Raw genomic sequence first — 15,117 nt, 5'->3', positions numbered from 1 at the left:
CCGTGTTTGTGAACTGACAGCACCCGCCTCTTCCTGCTCGTCATCGGCTCCACTGCGCGTGCGCCTAAACGTTTACATGTAGCGATTTATGAATCTTGAACGTATTTTTATTTAATTATCTACTTTATTTTAAACACGACGTAAATATGAAATATTCTTACATTTGTATTAGAAGAATATTAGTCATGTATGCCTTCATTTAGGTGCTTTTGTAATACTTTAATTAAAAGAAATTAATAACTTATACATCAGAATATTACTTATGTTAATTATGTTATATATAATTATATGCCTCAGGTATCTATTTGAATTTATTTAGCATACTGAAGAAGGCTGTTCGGGTGCCAGTTAATAATATGATATAACATAATATAGTATATTTTATAATATAATTTATAAATATATCATATATAATTTATATGTATATATTATAATTATATAAATTATATTATATTATTTATCAATATAATTTATAATTTATTAAACATACAGAAGAAAATAAAACATGGTGTCTTTAATGTGCCATTACTTTGGCAAATGACACACACACACACATATATATATATATATATATATATATATATATATATATATATATATATATATATATATATATATATTTTTTTTTTTTTTTTTTTTTTTTTTTTTTTTTTTTTATATATTATATATTTTTTACATATTAAATTAAGTAGTTAATTAACTTGTAATTTGACCACGGGTGCCCAAACTTTTACACAGGACTAAATACACAAAATCATGTTCAGGGTGGCCAGTTAAACCTTAAGTATCCATCCATCTTCTTATCCACTTATCATCTTATCACTGTGCACACAGCAGGAATATCCTTAAATATACATATTATTATCATATTATCTTCACCATATCTTTTCAATATGCTTGTATGCAGATATACATGGTTAGACTACAGTATCTTTAACATATTAATAAAGTTATATTTTCACTTATTATATAAATACACTTAACTTTGGTCCTGTGGCCCACCTGCCCCGCACAGGTCCTTGTTTTCTTTTGCTCTGAGGGTCTGATCTTTATCTGATGATCTGACTCAGGTGCTGCGTTGGTCTGTAGGAGAGGAGGTGGGGGCAACAGCAATAAGAGGAGGTCTCCTCTCTCCTCGCTCTCAGTCTGAGCTGTAGGTTAGAGAGAGAAGATGCTCCCACACATATTGGACGGGGTTGCTTCACCTGGACACTTCAACACACAGGACCCTGGAAGAGTCATGGGTCATCTGGCTGGGTAAGACCAAACTCATGGACTAAATCTTTAAGTTCTTAGGTGCTTGTGTTTCAGTGCTTGTTTTTTTATGTATTGCTTATGTCTGTTTACATTTTTGCCTCTAGTTCTCCAGTGATGTGGAGACCATGGACTCTTCGTTCTGGAAAAGACGCACAGCCTGAAAAGGTAAAACCATTTCTTCCCACAAGCTGTTCAGAAATCATGTAATTTAATTGTATAGATCTGTTAAACTTACACTGCTTCTCTTCCTTTAATAGACTACTACTGGAACACACAGACAGACCTCAAAGGATATGCAAGGCTTTAATCACCCTGTGAGGTGAGTGTTGTGTTGACCTGTCTACTTGTGGAAGATGTATCACCGGTTTCAATTTTTTTGCAATTCTAGTCAAGGCAGCCAGACTTAAAGGGCCCTTTCCCTCCATTTTCCAGTTTTTATCTTTTCACTCATGACAATCGTATGGTTTTAAGAAGCAAAGCTAGTCATAATTAATTCTTACATAAACATAGAAAAACCCATAGAAAAAAACAGCACCTATGTAATTGACCTCTTTTCTGACCCTTTTTGTGTCTCAGTCAAAAAAGCATTCCAGGCTGCAACACTTACTTTAACATGAACGAGCAGATAGGCCTATGTGTAAATGCAAATAACAAGCATGTATTGAAATTTAGAACAATGTTTATGCACATCAGCAAAAAACAATATTTAACAAAGTGAGGACAGTTTAATTTTGGATGAAATGTACCCTTTAAAATTGTAATTTTATAGATTTTGACTGTTTATTGGTTTTGCTTATGTCATGGCCATCGTCATTCTCACAAGCCAATTCTAACAGATACTACTATGTAACTAATAGCAAGGTTTGATAGCATTTTAAAAAAGAGAAAACTTTATTTATTTACATATTTAGAAAAAACATGTTATTATTTACAGTGTTCTAATTGGCTGTTAATTCATACATTTTGGTTTCACCATATAGGCTGTTCCTGCCCAAATCCAAGACCCAGGAGTACTTGTCCCATCTGGGAAAGAAAGTCCTGGCCAGCTTCCCTGTTCAAGCTACACTGCACTTCTACAATGATGACTCCAGCTCTGAGGAGGAGAGCGAGGACGATGAAGAGATGGAATCTGAGTGGCAGCTTTCAGTACAGAGGACCACCTGAAGAACATCTGCCCAGAACAGAGACTATTGGTCTACTTCTTAAACGAGTGTTGGCTAGCTAAACTCTCTCTGGCGAGAAACATCTTGCAGAATGTGTTACAGCAAAGACCATGCAAAAAGATGTTTGTACTCTTGACCAGGATGTCAAACCTGAGGTCTTCTAGCCTGTGCTCTTCAATTGGCTTTACTTCCAGAGCAGTCTAGTATGGGATTAATCCTGAGGCCTGGTTTTCCACATAAAAAGCTTGAGCATGGTTTCACAAACTCCAGATGGTGCAGAACTCTGCACTGCTGCCCAATCCCACCTTCCATTCTCCATGTTCTCCATTCTTCTACTTACCTATAAAACTCCTAACAATCTCGCTCTCTCAGGTATTCTACAGTTGGGCTGCTTATCATTCCGGTCTAGTGACCCAGTATTTTCCACTTGACCACTGGTCAAACAGAGCCTAAACTGCTCCTCCATTAGGTCTTGCCCATATCTAGTACTGTCATGCATTTGTATATACTATTGTTTTTCTGGTTGTCTGTGATGCTTTGTATACTGATGATTGTAAATGCCCTTTGGTTTAGAAAAAAAGTGTATATAAGAATAAAGTATTATTATTATTAGATGAGTTTTATTCTTTTATTTTCTCCTGGAAACTACTCTTAGAAATGTCTTACCGAAGGAACTCCTGAAGGCCTGGCGTCTGAAACAGTTTGGTGATTTTCCAGATCAACCAGGTTAAGAACAGTTAAAGACCCCTGTGCTACATGTTGCAGCCCATTAGAGTTGTAACCTAGGATCTGCGTTTGCATCACATAACCTGTTATACAAGGAGATATATAATGTATATATATATATATATATATATATATATATATATATATATATATATATATATATATATATATATAGGTCCTGGATCAGCACTTTCAATCTGATATGCTTAAGTATTATAAAAGGATATTACACTGGGCCCCACAGCTCTAAGAGACCTGCCAAAATACTTAATCAATACATTTTTTAGGGTCTCTGTCAGTCACAGGCCCTTAGAATCATCCTCACTCCCCCAGTGTGGCGCCCCTGATCCATAGTGCTGCTGTTGTCTCAAACACTTTGAACTGCAGTCCTTAAGAACTGATGATGTTCTTGAACGATCCAAATGGTTTGGAATAAATTATTAATTTTAAATGTATGTCACTGTTCAGACCAGTTTTTCATACATGCTTATCTTCACTGCTTATCAGAGATCTAGGAGCACCATGATTTTGTTTCATGACTTTCACTGTTTAGGTGAAACTGTTTGGTGTTTTGCTCTAACATATTCCAAATGTGGTATAGAGGAATTGAGTAAGTCGTATTTGAACAAGGAAATCTATAAACGGTGCTGGACACCAGCCCTCCAGAACTAGAGCTGGTATATCTGCTCTAGTATACTAATAAACCCACTGTTCCTTCATTCCAGGCACCTGATCCAGCTTAGTGTAGTGATGATCAAGCCCTCCATGTGAGGGATCAGTTGTGAAATAGTAGAAACTCTGCCATTTCAGGTCGTAGGATTAAGAAATGGTAAATCCCACTATAGTCCAGTAATCATCAGCCCTGGTCCTGAAGACTTCAGACACACTGCCTAAAGGTAGATCGGTTGGTGACCTGAGGGTCAGTAGTCTGTTGGAGTATACATGTTGGAGCAGGGGTTAGAACAGGAGGCCTGTAGGTTTGCCGCAAACTTGCTCAGTACTTGTAGCCCTCATTGGGTTTGAAGATGGCACTCCAGCAGATTCTACGCACACTGAAGAAGAAGAGTCTGCTGTTTTGGAAACAAGCTTGTGAAAGAGCAGGAGATCATACTAGCATGTCTCAGGAAGCGGGCCTGGTGGGAAGAGAGAGAGGATTAGAACCTGAGACTCGAGCAGGAAACACAGCGGAACTGAAACCGCTCCTACAGGACCGTACAGCTCTGATCCTGTTTACCCAAGCAGAGCATAAACACACCCTTTAACCTGAACGTAACTCACAACATCCGGCTCTTGAGTACACGTGCACAACTCCAGTTTGTTCAAATGCGATGGGGATGAAGTGCAGTACAGTACACCCTGTATTAATGTAAATTACTTTATAGTTATATAAGGTTTAAATATATTTTTTTCATTATTACTGACCATTTAAATCCTTAAGGCCCATACTTCAGTTCGTCATCCTCAAATTGCAATACACTCGAAATTAACATCAGTTTCACAGACCCTAAAATAGAACCCTGTGGGACTCCACAGAATATGCTAAATTGTAACCAAATAAGTTATAGTACTTTCTGCATTATTAAAAGGATTAATAGCAGAATAATAAACCTAGGATTCAAAAGACTGATCATAAAGGGCACAGGGAAGTGTTTCAGTGCTTGTAGTTTTCTTTTTTTTAAAAAGTATAATTCATAAATAAAGAAAATCAATTAAGGGAATAAAACAAATTATAAATATTATATTTTAGATTTATATTGTATATAAATATTTCTATAGATAAAAGTCTGTCATGCTTTGTGCCACCACCTGTGTATGGTGGGTGACTAATGCGTGTTTGCACACACATGAATCAGAATGGTCATGAGCCATCTCATTTGACAGGGATATTTTATAACAGGCTAAGTGAGTCAAGTAAAATCTTCCAAAATAACCTTTACAGTCAGTTCCATAAGTATTTGGACAGCAACACGTTATTTTGATTTTTTTTCTAATCTCTTCAGACCTCCTCAATGGATTTGCAATAAAGCATTAAATTCATGTGTAGATTTTTTAAAAGAGTGCTTTAACAAAAAAAAAAAAAAAAAGTAATTGGACAATTAACTGATAAGCAGTTTTCATGGGCAGGTGTGGCCAGTTCATTTGTTATTTCATTTTAAAAAATGAAAGAGCTAAAAGGTCTGGAGGTGATTCCAAGGGTTGGAAACACCTCCATCACCTCATGGGAACTCTGAATATACGGTCAAAAGAGGTGACAATGCAAGAGAAAGAGGCAGACCAAAAAAAAAAAAAATACTAGGCTCACAAAAGACAACAAACCCATCAGAGAGGTAGCAGAAACTTCAGCAATTTGGTACATTCTGAAGATGAAGGAATGCACTGGCAAGCTCAGCTACAACAAAAGACCTGGAAAACCACAGAAAACAACTAAAGTAGATGAGCGCAGAAATCTTTACTTGGTGAAGAAAAGAAATTCCTTTAAAACATGTAATCAAGTCAGGACCACTCCTGAGGAGATATATCAATCTTGAGAAGGCAGATCATGGCCATTGTGTACAATCAAAAGATGCCTTCCTTATTTTAAATACAGAGAGCTTATCTAAAGTTACCAATGGTAACACTCGCATGTCTGGAACAAGATTGTTTGGACAGATGAAAGACAGATGAGCTTGAGTATGGAGAAGGAAAGAGGGGGTTAATGATCTGAAGCAATATCACATCATCTGTGGCTGCCAATGGAACTGGGTCAGTGGTGTATATTGATGACAGACTGCTGGTCAAACTAGCAGGATTAATTCTAGGGTGTATGGAGCTCTCCCTCTTGCGCAAATTCAGAAACATCAAAACTGATAGGATGGCATTTCACAGTACAGATGGATGACGACCCAAAACGAACTCCAAAGAGTCACCGACCTCAACCCGACTAAGCATACTTTGTATACTTACTAAAAACTAAACTGAAGGCCGAAAGCCTCACAAACAAGCAGCAACTAAAGGCCTGGCGAAGCATTTCAAGGGAGGAAGTTCAACATTGGGTGATGCCTATGAGTTCCAGACCTCAGGCAGTCATTGACAGCGTAGGATTTGCTTCCAGATAATGAAAATACTTACTTATATTAATCATTGTTAGGCTGTCCAATTACATTTGAGACTGTGAAAATGCACCACGTCTGGTTTCTCTAAAATGTTTCAAATAAAATAATAAACCTTTTTTGGAGCACAAGGGGTTAAAAGCCTTGAGTTCTGAGATCAAATTCAAAGCATTTACATGTGTGTTACTTTTTGAGCGTTACTTGGTTTATCTTTAATGTATGAAATTGTTGCTATAAAACTTGCAGATTTGTGTCAAGCCATTTTTGAAAAGCCAGGCGTCCCCAAACTTTTGACATGCCACACACACACACACACACACACACACACACACACACACACACACACACACACACACCTGAAGGACCTCATGGTGGACAGGTCGAGCAGAAGGTAACAGAGGTTAAACGGTGGCCAGCCACTCAACACCAGGCTTGTTTGCTTATGATGGGTTATCTGCAGACGCGGCGGCCGCCGACCCCTCACCTGTCTGCAGGAGGGCCAGGGAAAGAGGGCCAGTGCATGCGGGGTGGGACTGGAGTGGACAGGTGAGGGCAGGAGAGGTGAGCAGACTGATTGAGGAGCCTCTGTGAAGTCCTGGAGATGAGCAGATAGTGAAGTGACCATTTCACTTCTAGTCTGAGGAGTCCAGAAGGTGAAACACTAACCCCCGACCCCTGCTTATGTCTGCTACTAGGCACTTCTTCACCCTGGCAGCTCACATAAAGGACACATTTAGTGCTTTATTTAATTTACTTTTTAAAAAACTGAATTCGGCCTTATCCGTGAATCTGTAAGGATTGCTAATGGTCTCTTTTACAGTACGAAGGTAGAAGAACCCTTACCAACATCTTTAATAAATACTTTAAAGGGGTTTACCTAAAGATACAAACTACTGGTAACACTCAAGAATGGAAAGGTCAGGTTAGACAGATACAAAACATCTGCAACAAAAATTCGTTGGAGAGCTGAAAGCAAAATTATGATCTGAAGCAAAACCACATAATCTGTCAAACATGGTGGAGGCACTGTTATTGCATGGGTGCATATGGCTGCCAGTGGAGCTGGGTCACTGGTGTTATCTGATGATGTGACTACTGAAGAAGCAGGATGATTTCTGAAGTGTAAGCTATGTTGGAATAGTTTGATGTTGATGTTGTTGATGTTTTACATTTTACCTTTGTTTGGTATTTATGTACAAGAGCAAAAAAAAAAAACGACTACAGTAGAAACGGCCAAACCACCTCATTTGTATGGCAAAAAGATCCTGAGCTGTCTTTGTGGGCTAGCACTTTTACTTCTCTGTGAGCAGTCCATCTACCTGGGCTTACATTTTTCAGCACTGCAGCGAGGGTCTTCTCTGAGGGTCATGTGATTACCACACCTACAGCCAGGGTTCACCCTAAAGTCAAATGCCTGTCCTGTCATGAGCAAGTGATGGAAAAGGTGCACCTAAAACCTCAGCAAACTCCAGAGGCCTGGACTGACGACAACCGATCCTGGATGCTGGCAGTCTGTATGGATCAATGGAGATCAGAAATTTGGGGACACGAGGCATCATGCCAGAATGCACTTAATTTCTGGGGTCTTGGAGTTCATGGTGTGAGAGGTAGAAGCGATGGTTGACTTCACTGATGGGTACATCCCGCAGTCTGGGAATGGCTTCTTCCTTAACAGCAACCACACGCTGACTCTTAGCAAAGTGATCTAAAGAGGGAATCAAAGAGAACAGATGATTAAGCAACTTCCCATAGGCTTTCATCATCAATATGTAAAGCAGTGCAAGGACGGAGAGTACCATCAATGGACATGTGTCAATGCTCAATAATATGGTATACCATGATATTCAACACACACATTTTTACCAAAGCCGCGGTTTCAACAGAATTATGATTCGATGAGCAGCTTTTGTTTTACTACTCTGCCATATAAGTTACGTATTTTCTTTGACTTTCTGTAAAAATTACAAGCGATAAAATAAAAAAATAAAAATACAATGTCTGCTTATTGATAATTTGCATTAAAAATGCTTTATTTAATAAGCCCATTTCCACTGCCATTATTTTGTTTTTCCATGTCACATAAGTTTTGGCTTATTGATTAAAATAAAATAAATTAATTCATTAAATAAATGTTATACGTTTCCATTTCTAATTTAGGAATATCATAAATTCCCTATACCTAAAATCTATTATCTAATAAGGACATTTTTATGGGTCTTATGCAACAGTTTGGGCACCCCAGTCAATTGTTAAAATCAATCAACCTTTATTTAAACTCCGAGTACATTAAGGGTAAACCTCTTTACAATGAAACCAGGCTGATAAAATATAATAGCATTATAATAGTGAATAGCAGAAATCTAATTTAAGCAATGCCAAAAAAAGTAAAAATAACAAAAAATAAATAAACAAATAAATAAATTGAGTGAAAACAATATGATGTAGTTAACAAGTAACTAAAAATAATAATATAAAAAAAAATAAAAGAATGGTATAAAGCAAGGTAAATGAAAGGAGGACAACTGAAACATACCAGAAAATACCAATAAAACAAGCACAAGCTGTGTGGAGGTGGTTAGAGACTAAGAGTTTAATATAGCTGAGTGACACTAGCAAGATACCTGAACGCTGATTCAATCACTAGAACAAGTCAACAAGTTGTGTTATTTTCATTAAGCATTGTTGTGATATACAGTGGCATATATAAAATAGACATTCTCTATAAAGAACACACTTCTGCACATTGTAATACAGTTACTGTTCATTTGCTGAATTGAACATACTTTGCACATTTAATATGGTACTATATTTTCCCCCTCATATGTTAATTTACTCATTTAAATGAGGAAAAACAATGAGGCATTTGATCAGGCGTGTGTAAATATTTGCATAAGCCTGTATATTTTACATTAAATTTACATCAGCAGCAGTTGGTGTTACACTGGACAGAAGAAGGTAGTTAATTCCTCAGTGATCATCACTAATAGTAGCAGCAATAATATCAGTATTCTGTAAATGGCAACATGACAACAAGATGGACAAAAGTATTGGGACACACCTCTTAAACACCGATTTCAGGCAGCTTATCATTCAGGTCCTTTGCCACAGGTGTACACAATCAAGCACCTAGGCATGCAGTCTGCCTTCACACACATTAGTAAAAGAATGGCTGAACTCCAGCGTGGCGCTGTAACAGGATGCCAACCATTACAAGAAGTCAGTTTGTGGAATTATAAATGAGGAGCATTGTGCAGAAAAGTCTCCAGCGCTCTGCTGACTCTATATTAATGCCTATGCATTTAGAACAGGTCGTCATAAAAGCTTCTGTAGGTGTCCCAATTCTTTTGTCCAAATAGTGCAGAAAAGTCATAGCAAAAAGTCAGAATCGTGATGTGTTTTTTTAACTGCAGAAGTGTTCACAGCTTTGCTCTTATATTGACTGATACTGAACAAATCCCAAATCAGAAAACATCAGTGAATGAGTCTTTGTTAAAGCTGCTTAAGTGGGTTTTTAAGAAGATCTTTCTTCCTAAGAATTGTTGCTGAAAAGACCCATTATTGTACTGTGAAACTTGAAGTTGCATACTTCAGCATTCACCCTACAGTAATGGATGTCATGCGAGTATAAGGGTGGAGCGATGTGAAATGATAGGCCTCAGACTAAGGGTGGGTGGAGTGACCTGTTCACCGGCTCATTAATAACATCCAGGATTTCAGGGCCTTGTGTGAATGCACTTTTTTCTTTTAATCAGAGCCAATCTTAAGAGCACACCACTTAGATTGAGGAGACGACAGCGCCCCAATATGTCTCATGGATGCACCAATCAGTCTCAACCTTTTTGATGTGTCAATATTAACTCACACCACCAACGACTTACACATTTCAAACTGTACGTACACCAAAGCTAGGACCAAAATCCTGAGTGGTGAGTTCTACAACTCCACAAACAACTGAACCCATACCTGTGATGTTGTTCACAGAACACAGGGGAGCTGTGTTCATCATATTGACCCCAAACAGCAGCACGAAACACACTGCTAGAGCAACCAACAGGTAAATCGGCAAGGCTAGAGCCCAGTACCTGCAGGGAAAGGTCACGTATCAATCAGATTTAAACGCCAACATTAAAATGGGTCTGAGTTGAATTAGGCTGAATGAAGACACCTCAGAAGTGACTGTTACACAAAGTGGTCGTCCGTATGTTGCCAGACACCCAACACCATAGCTTAACAATGGTGCGGAGATAAGATTTGGGCCTAAGCATCTTTGTTAAGCCATTGATGGGCAAGGGAGAGATATGCAAGGTGCTGTAAGGGAAAACAGTACTGCCACTATTTTAGCATAAGTATCACATGTATAACCTCAAGAGAGTAAGAACTGTACACTGTTTAATACCCCTCCCAGAAACCCAGACTATTGAAGAACATGATCTAGCTAGCTACATACTTCTGAGGCCAGTACGTCAATCCAACTGAATGGAGCCAGGACTCAGGAACATACGCCCATACTAAGTACAGCACTGTGAGACAGGTGAAGACATGAGCATTAGACACATGAGCATGAGCCAGTCAGCTATATCATTTATGAACATTATGTAAACATTGTGTATTTGATCTGTTTATATAAGTAGCTAATAACTTAAAATACCCCTGATAACGTCCGTTTGCTGAAAAGACTACCGGGGTACTTGGAAATAAACAGAGGAGTAAGAGAAGGAGGGTTTCGACAGGAGGGGACACTTACAAAAGCCAAACTGCGATCCCAGGAAAAGCACAAACCCATAAATAGCCCTCTCAGGCAGAGGGGATGGGGAGTTTTCTACCATCATAAATGTATATTAAATACGTATTTATATGTGTGAAATATCTCTTAAATCAGTTCGACAAAACGCCTGCTTTAAAACAAACGACTTCCGTGGTCTAAGATGGCTACATCCAAAACCGCACACTCACGCACTAGAAAGCATGTCAATACTAGCACGCTGCCGTTATAATCGAATTGTTTAGTGCACTAGGTAAAGTGTACTAGCTTTGGGTTTAAAACGCGCCCATTCCTCAGTTGAAGTCCGTTGCTCTCCGCGGCGGGCTGTTTATTACTGCCATCTACAGGTCGGGAGCGGAATGGCGCACACCTCACAGAATGACAGTCTTACGCAAATAGAGACAACACGTTTGCACTGTGGGTTTGTGCGTAAGGAAAGTGCGTTTGTTTCCCAGAAAACAGCCAAGCGCTTTCTTTTCTTTTCCCCCGCAGCTTAAACAAGAAAACTAGAAAGTTGCTCTTTCTCCTTTGTGTGTAAAATAAGCGACAGAGGGCAGTGTCTCCTGTTTACACTGCAGACTGGCTGCGCGGGGCTGCACATGATCGTCTGAGGTAGGAGTGCGTGGCTCTATGTTTCAGGAAATCTCCCCTCCCTTAGAAGACTGTAGGTAATGGACAGGTTTGTTGCATATCTGACATATTTCGTGGTGATTGATTGTATGTTGACTAATGGTCGAGCAAAGCTGTGAGCTGCCGGGGTGCCTTTAAAAACTTGCAGCGGTTCAACTGCGGAGTGGACCGTAGCTAAGCTCGGGCCGACACGTACTAACTAACATTGGATGTAAAGTTAGCTAGTGAACCGGACTGGATTTGAGAAGTGGCTCAAGGCAGAAGGCTTAAGTGAGGAAGAACCATCGATTTCTTTACTTTTGCTCTAACTTGGACCACTCGCTGGTGAACCCTCCATTGTGAAATCCACCTATCAGTACAGCAGCTGCTAGCTTAGCTAGCACTAACTAACTAACTAACGGGCAGCGCTGGCTCCTATTCGCTGCCCACTTCTCCAGACTTTCACATCTGGACGCCTGTAGTGGTGGGGTGTGTACATTGTTTTGATATTAAACACCTGTCCTAGCTTCAGCAAACGGCTCTTTATGGCAGATGTCTTCATGTTTGACGCAGAATAGTAAGATCCGAGGTCCTGCCACATAGGCCAATACCTGCCCCCATATTTCCCATATTTACTGACCCTTATTTTGCTTTGGTGTGGAGCAGACTGACCTGACCTGACCTGATCTGGACGTGGCCAGCTTCGCAGGCTGATCAGTTTCAAGCTAGTGTGAGGGGTTCAAATTGAACTTCCAGCCTTAAACGTCCACAGGCTCCAGTCCTGGCAGGTGAGGATCTCTGACAAAGTCCTGCTCCACTTCTCCAAGAACTGGGTGCTCGCTTCCCAAAATGTCCAGCCAAGCCTAGCTTAGATTCAGCCTCATTTGTCTGCCGTTCCTGTGTGTGAACCCTGCTTCTGTTGTCTGTGTTTTAGGCTTCCACCCACAATGTTGGAGTCTGAAGATTCGGATATTGAGGAGGGTCCTGATGTGGTCCGACACAAGACCAAAATTGTAAGTGAAAATATGGAGGTGGCACTCCGCATTTTCCCTGCTCACATCGCACCTGAGTCATTTATCCAGCTCCTTAACAAGTCCTTCCAGAGTTGCAGGGTTGTATGTTAAAGCAGGGAATCCACTAAAATGGGCAGGGCAGGGTGCCTCCAGGACCAGGGTTGAGAAACAATGACCTAGACCAGCTTAAATTGCAAGCTGAGGTTGTCTCACCCTCCTGATTTCTTTATATTCTCCTTGTAGATTTACCAGAACACTTTTCCTTACATTCACATGGAACCACCTGGTAAGATTACCCCCTTCGATCTTAAAGTACATGCATAATGCTGCTGTCATTCAAAACTCTGGTATCTTCATTTTTTTGTCTTTCATGTAATCTTTTTTTTGTTTGTTTTTTTGTTCTTTACATTGTGTCAGAATAGTCAATGAATGGACCAATAGAAAGAGTCTGAAATGGCTTAGAAAACAATCTTTTTGCATTATCATCCATTGAAAGTTGAGAAGTTGAGAGTTTGTTCCTTCTTCTGTAAAGTTTCCATTTTAGAGATGCAAGGTTTTTGCGTGACAGCGACAATACAAGACTGTAGTTCTCAGCAGTCCGCGAACACTGTAGAAGCCAGGGTGAGAAAAGGTCAGTGTTATGCTGTGTGTTGTTTCTGTGGTGAATCTAGATGTTCTGTACGAGCGCTGGGCTAAAATAAGGCTGGAGGTGAGAGAGACCATCGGACACATGATGCACATCTCTGTGTTCTGGTGGCACATTCTGTTTCGGCAGCAGGAGAATCACAACACCACTGCCTGGGCGGTGGACATGGGCTTCTTGGACTCCAAGTGAGTTAAACTCCTGTTTTTGTGTGACGAAACGGTGCCCTGAAGCATTACATTTTTATTATTACACCAGAAAAATGCTTCAGCGGGTTAGATATTTAAATAGGCAATGTTATTATACTGATTTGAAAATCTGATTGGCTGACATTGGCATATGACCTCATAAAACTGCTAAAATCTGTATGAATAATCATTCCAAAAAAAGAAGAGCTGAGTGATTGATTAATTAATGTAAGGGAGTATGTATATATGTAGTTTACTCTATGTTTTGTTTTTTTAAATACTGAATGCTTTAATACTTTAATTATTTGATCTTTTATATTTTTTTTCTTTTGAGGGGCAATATTGTTTTAATTGAGAGGCAAGTGACATGATTTAAACAGTCAGTGGCTTTAAATTATGTAACGCTCTGAACTAATAAAATCTAATAAGAAACTAGGGCTGCAACTGTCAAATATTTTTTTTTTTTATTGATTATTCTGATGATTTAAACTTTTTTTAGTGAATATTTTTTGTCGAATAATAGTATAAATCATACTTTTGTGTATTTAAACAACTATATCAATAGTGTGTTATGCAACATGAGAAGCCTCTTAAAATGAGCAAGCAATTGGCTTTATTTGATCTTAATTAAAAAAGAGAAAGGGGATGTATCCCCTGCAGCCCATCTGAGAATAAAGAATAAATAACAAAAAGTTTAAAGGTACTTAATTTCCCAATCCTCTCCAAAAGTAAATCTATATGCCAATTATTCATATAGTTATAAATGTATTTATCCATCTGTTGCATTTATTATTACTACCTTATGTATGGAAAAGGCGTTTTCACCTTAAATCTTTGAAAGACACATTAGTTATAACAGTCTGTGTAAAAAAAAAAAAAAAAAAAAAAGAGACCCGAGCTGTGCAGTAGTCTACAAGGCAGGGGTGATACGATAGCAGAGACATTTAATATAGATGGACTTTGATGACATTAATTAAACAAAGCTTTGAGACAAAGGATTTTTATCAAATTATTCGAGTTACTCTGAATAATCGTTTCAGCCCTACTCTGCACACAACACCACCATCAATAAAAAAGAAAAGGCAGTCAGTCATTATCGGCTGTTTCATTTTATTATCATATTTATTATAATTATTTCTCCATTTTCAAGCCTAGAGCGCCCCCTGGCTTGGTAATTAATGGTGATCATCACTGACATGGAAGTGGTGTGTTATTCTAATTTGAGAGGATCGGGCTTGTCCTCAATCTCCTCAATAGAGGGCTTTCTAGTGAGTGAGTGGGTGGGTTAGTTGAGTTTGCTGGAGAAAAATGAATTTTATTGATTTATTTTTTTTGCCAAATTTGCAGTTGATTTCTTCTGTATTTCGGTAATGTGAGATTCTGTTCATGTTGTGTGTTCGTCTCTGTTTCAGTGTTTCGAACGATTTGAGTTTGAAAAGGCTACACAGAATTGAAATCCTGGAGCTCATCCTTAACACAATAGAAAAATGTGTATGTATTACCTTTTTTCCCCCCAGTCTGTCCTGAACTCACTGAATTGCACATGACCACAGGCTACAGCCTTTGGCCCTGTCCACATGTATCCAGATATCCAGGTTTTTCTGTGTTTTGGCATCTTGTCCACATAAAAACACTGTTTTTGGTCATGGAAAACTGTTTTCATTGTT

At 38.8% G+C, this 15,117-nt stretch overlaps 3 protein-coding genes across 10 annotated transcripts in view; 2 read left to right on the top strand and 1 right to left on the bottom strand.

The window, feature by feature from the left end:
• The first annotated feature begins 1,240 nt into the window (after positions 1-1,240).
• On the top strand, positions 1,241-2,438 carry ripply3 (ripply transcriptional repressor 3). The gene is made up of 4 exons (XM_072659587.1): positions 1,241-1,257; positions 1,362-1,422; positions 1,515-1,576; positions 2,238-2,438. The coding sequence occupies exons 1-4, from the start codon at positions 1,241-1,243 to the stop codon at positions 2,419-2,421; spliced, it is 324 nt and encodes a 107-aa protein (XP_072515688.1). The 3' UTR covers positions 2,422-2,438.
• Positions 2,439-5,562: 3,124 nt separating this feature from the next.
• Positions 5,563-11,160, bottom strand: pigp (phosphatidylinositol glycan anchor biosynthesis, class P). Its single transcript, XM_072658588.1, has 4 exons — positions 10,980-11,160; positions 10,683-10,755; positions 10,199-10,317; positions 5,563-7,940 (listed from the first exon to the last, which is right to left on the bottom strand). The coding sequence occupies exons 1-4, from the start codon at positions 11,062-11,064 to the stop codon at positions 7,807-7,809; spliced, it is 411 nt and encodes a 136-aa protein (XP_072514689.1). The 5' UTR covers positions 11,065-11,160; the 3' UTR covers positions 5,563-7,806.
• Positions 11,161-11,445: 285 nt separating this feature from the next.
• Positions 11,446-15,117, top strand: part of ttc3 (tetratricopeptide repeat domain 3) — a 29,695-nt gene continuing 26,023 nt past the window's right edge. For 3 of the 8 annotated variants that reach the window (XM_072659617.1, XM_072659615.1, XM_072659614.1), the window contains exons 1-5: positions 11,589-11,665; positions 12,541-12,619; positions 12,863-12,905; positions 13,291-13,450; positions 14,863-14,941. In XM_072659617.1, coding sequence (XP_072515718.1) covers positions 11,628-11,665; positions 12,541-12,619; positions 12,863-12,905; positions 13,291-13,450; positions 14,863-14,941 — 399 coding nt within the window. In that variant the 5' untranslated portion in view covers positions 11,589-11,627. Of the gene's footprint in view, positions 11,677-12,272; positions 12,395-12,540; positions 12,620-12,862; positions 12,906-13,290; positions 13,451-14,862; positions 14,942-15,117 lie in introns of those variants that run through there. The other 5 variants (XM_072659620.1, XM_072659619.1, XM_072659621.1 and 2 more) reach the window with 5 other exon arrangements.

The sequence above is a fragment of the Salminus brasiliensis genome, chromosome 16 (assembly GCF_030463535.1).
Source record: "Salminus brasiliensis chromosome 16, fSalBra1.hap2, whole genome shotgun sequence".
NCBI lineage: Eukaryota > Metazoa > Chordata > Actinopteri > Characiformes > Bryconidae > Salminus > Salminus brasiliensis.
This window is presented reverse-complemented; position numbering and strand designations above follow the sequence as displayed.

Coding starts and splice junctions, on each gene's coding strand:
- ripply3 (XM_072659587.1), top strand. Junction 1,423..1,514: donor AAGACGCACAGCCTGAAAAG/GTAAAACCATTT, acceptor TTCCTTTAATAG/ACTACTACTGGAACACACAG. Junction 1,577..2,237: donor GGCTTTAATCACCCTGTGAG/GTGAGTGTTGTG, acceptor TTCACCATATAG/GCTGTTCCTGCCCAAATCCA.
- pigp (XM_072658588.1), bottom strand. CDS start 11,064: ATGATGGTAGAAAACTCCCCATCCCCTCTGCCTGAGAGGGCTATTTAT. Junction 10,756..10,979: donor GGGATCGCAGTTTGGCTTTT/GTAAGTGTCCCC, acceptor CCTGTCTCACAG/TGCTGTACTTAGTATGGGCG. Junction 7,941..10,198: donor TTCTGTGAACAACATCACAG/GTATGGGTTCAG, acceptor TTCCCTCTTTAG/ATCACTTTGCTAAGAGTCAG.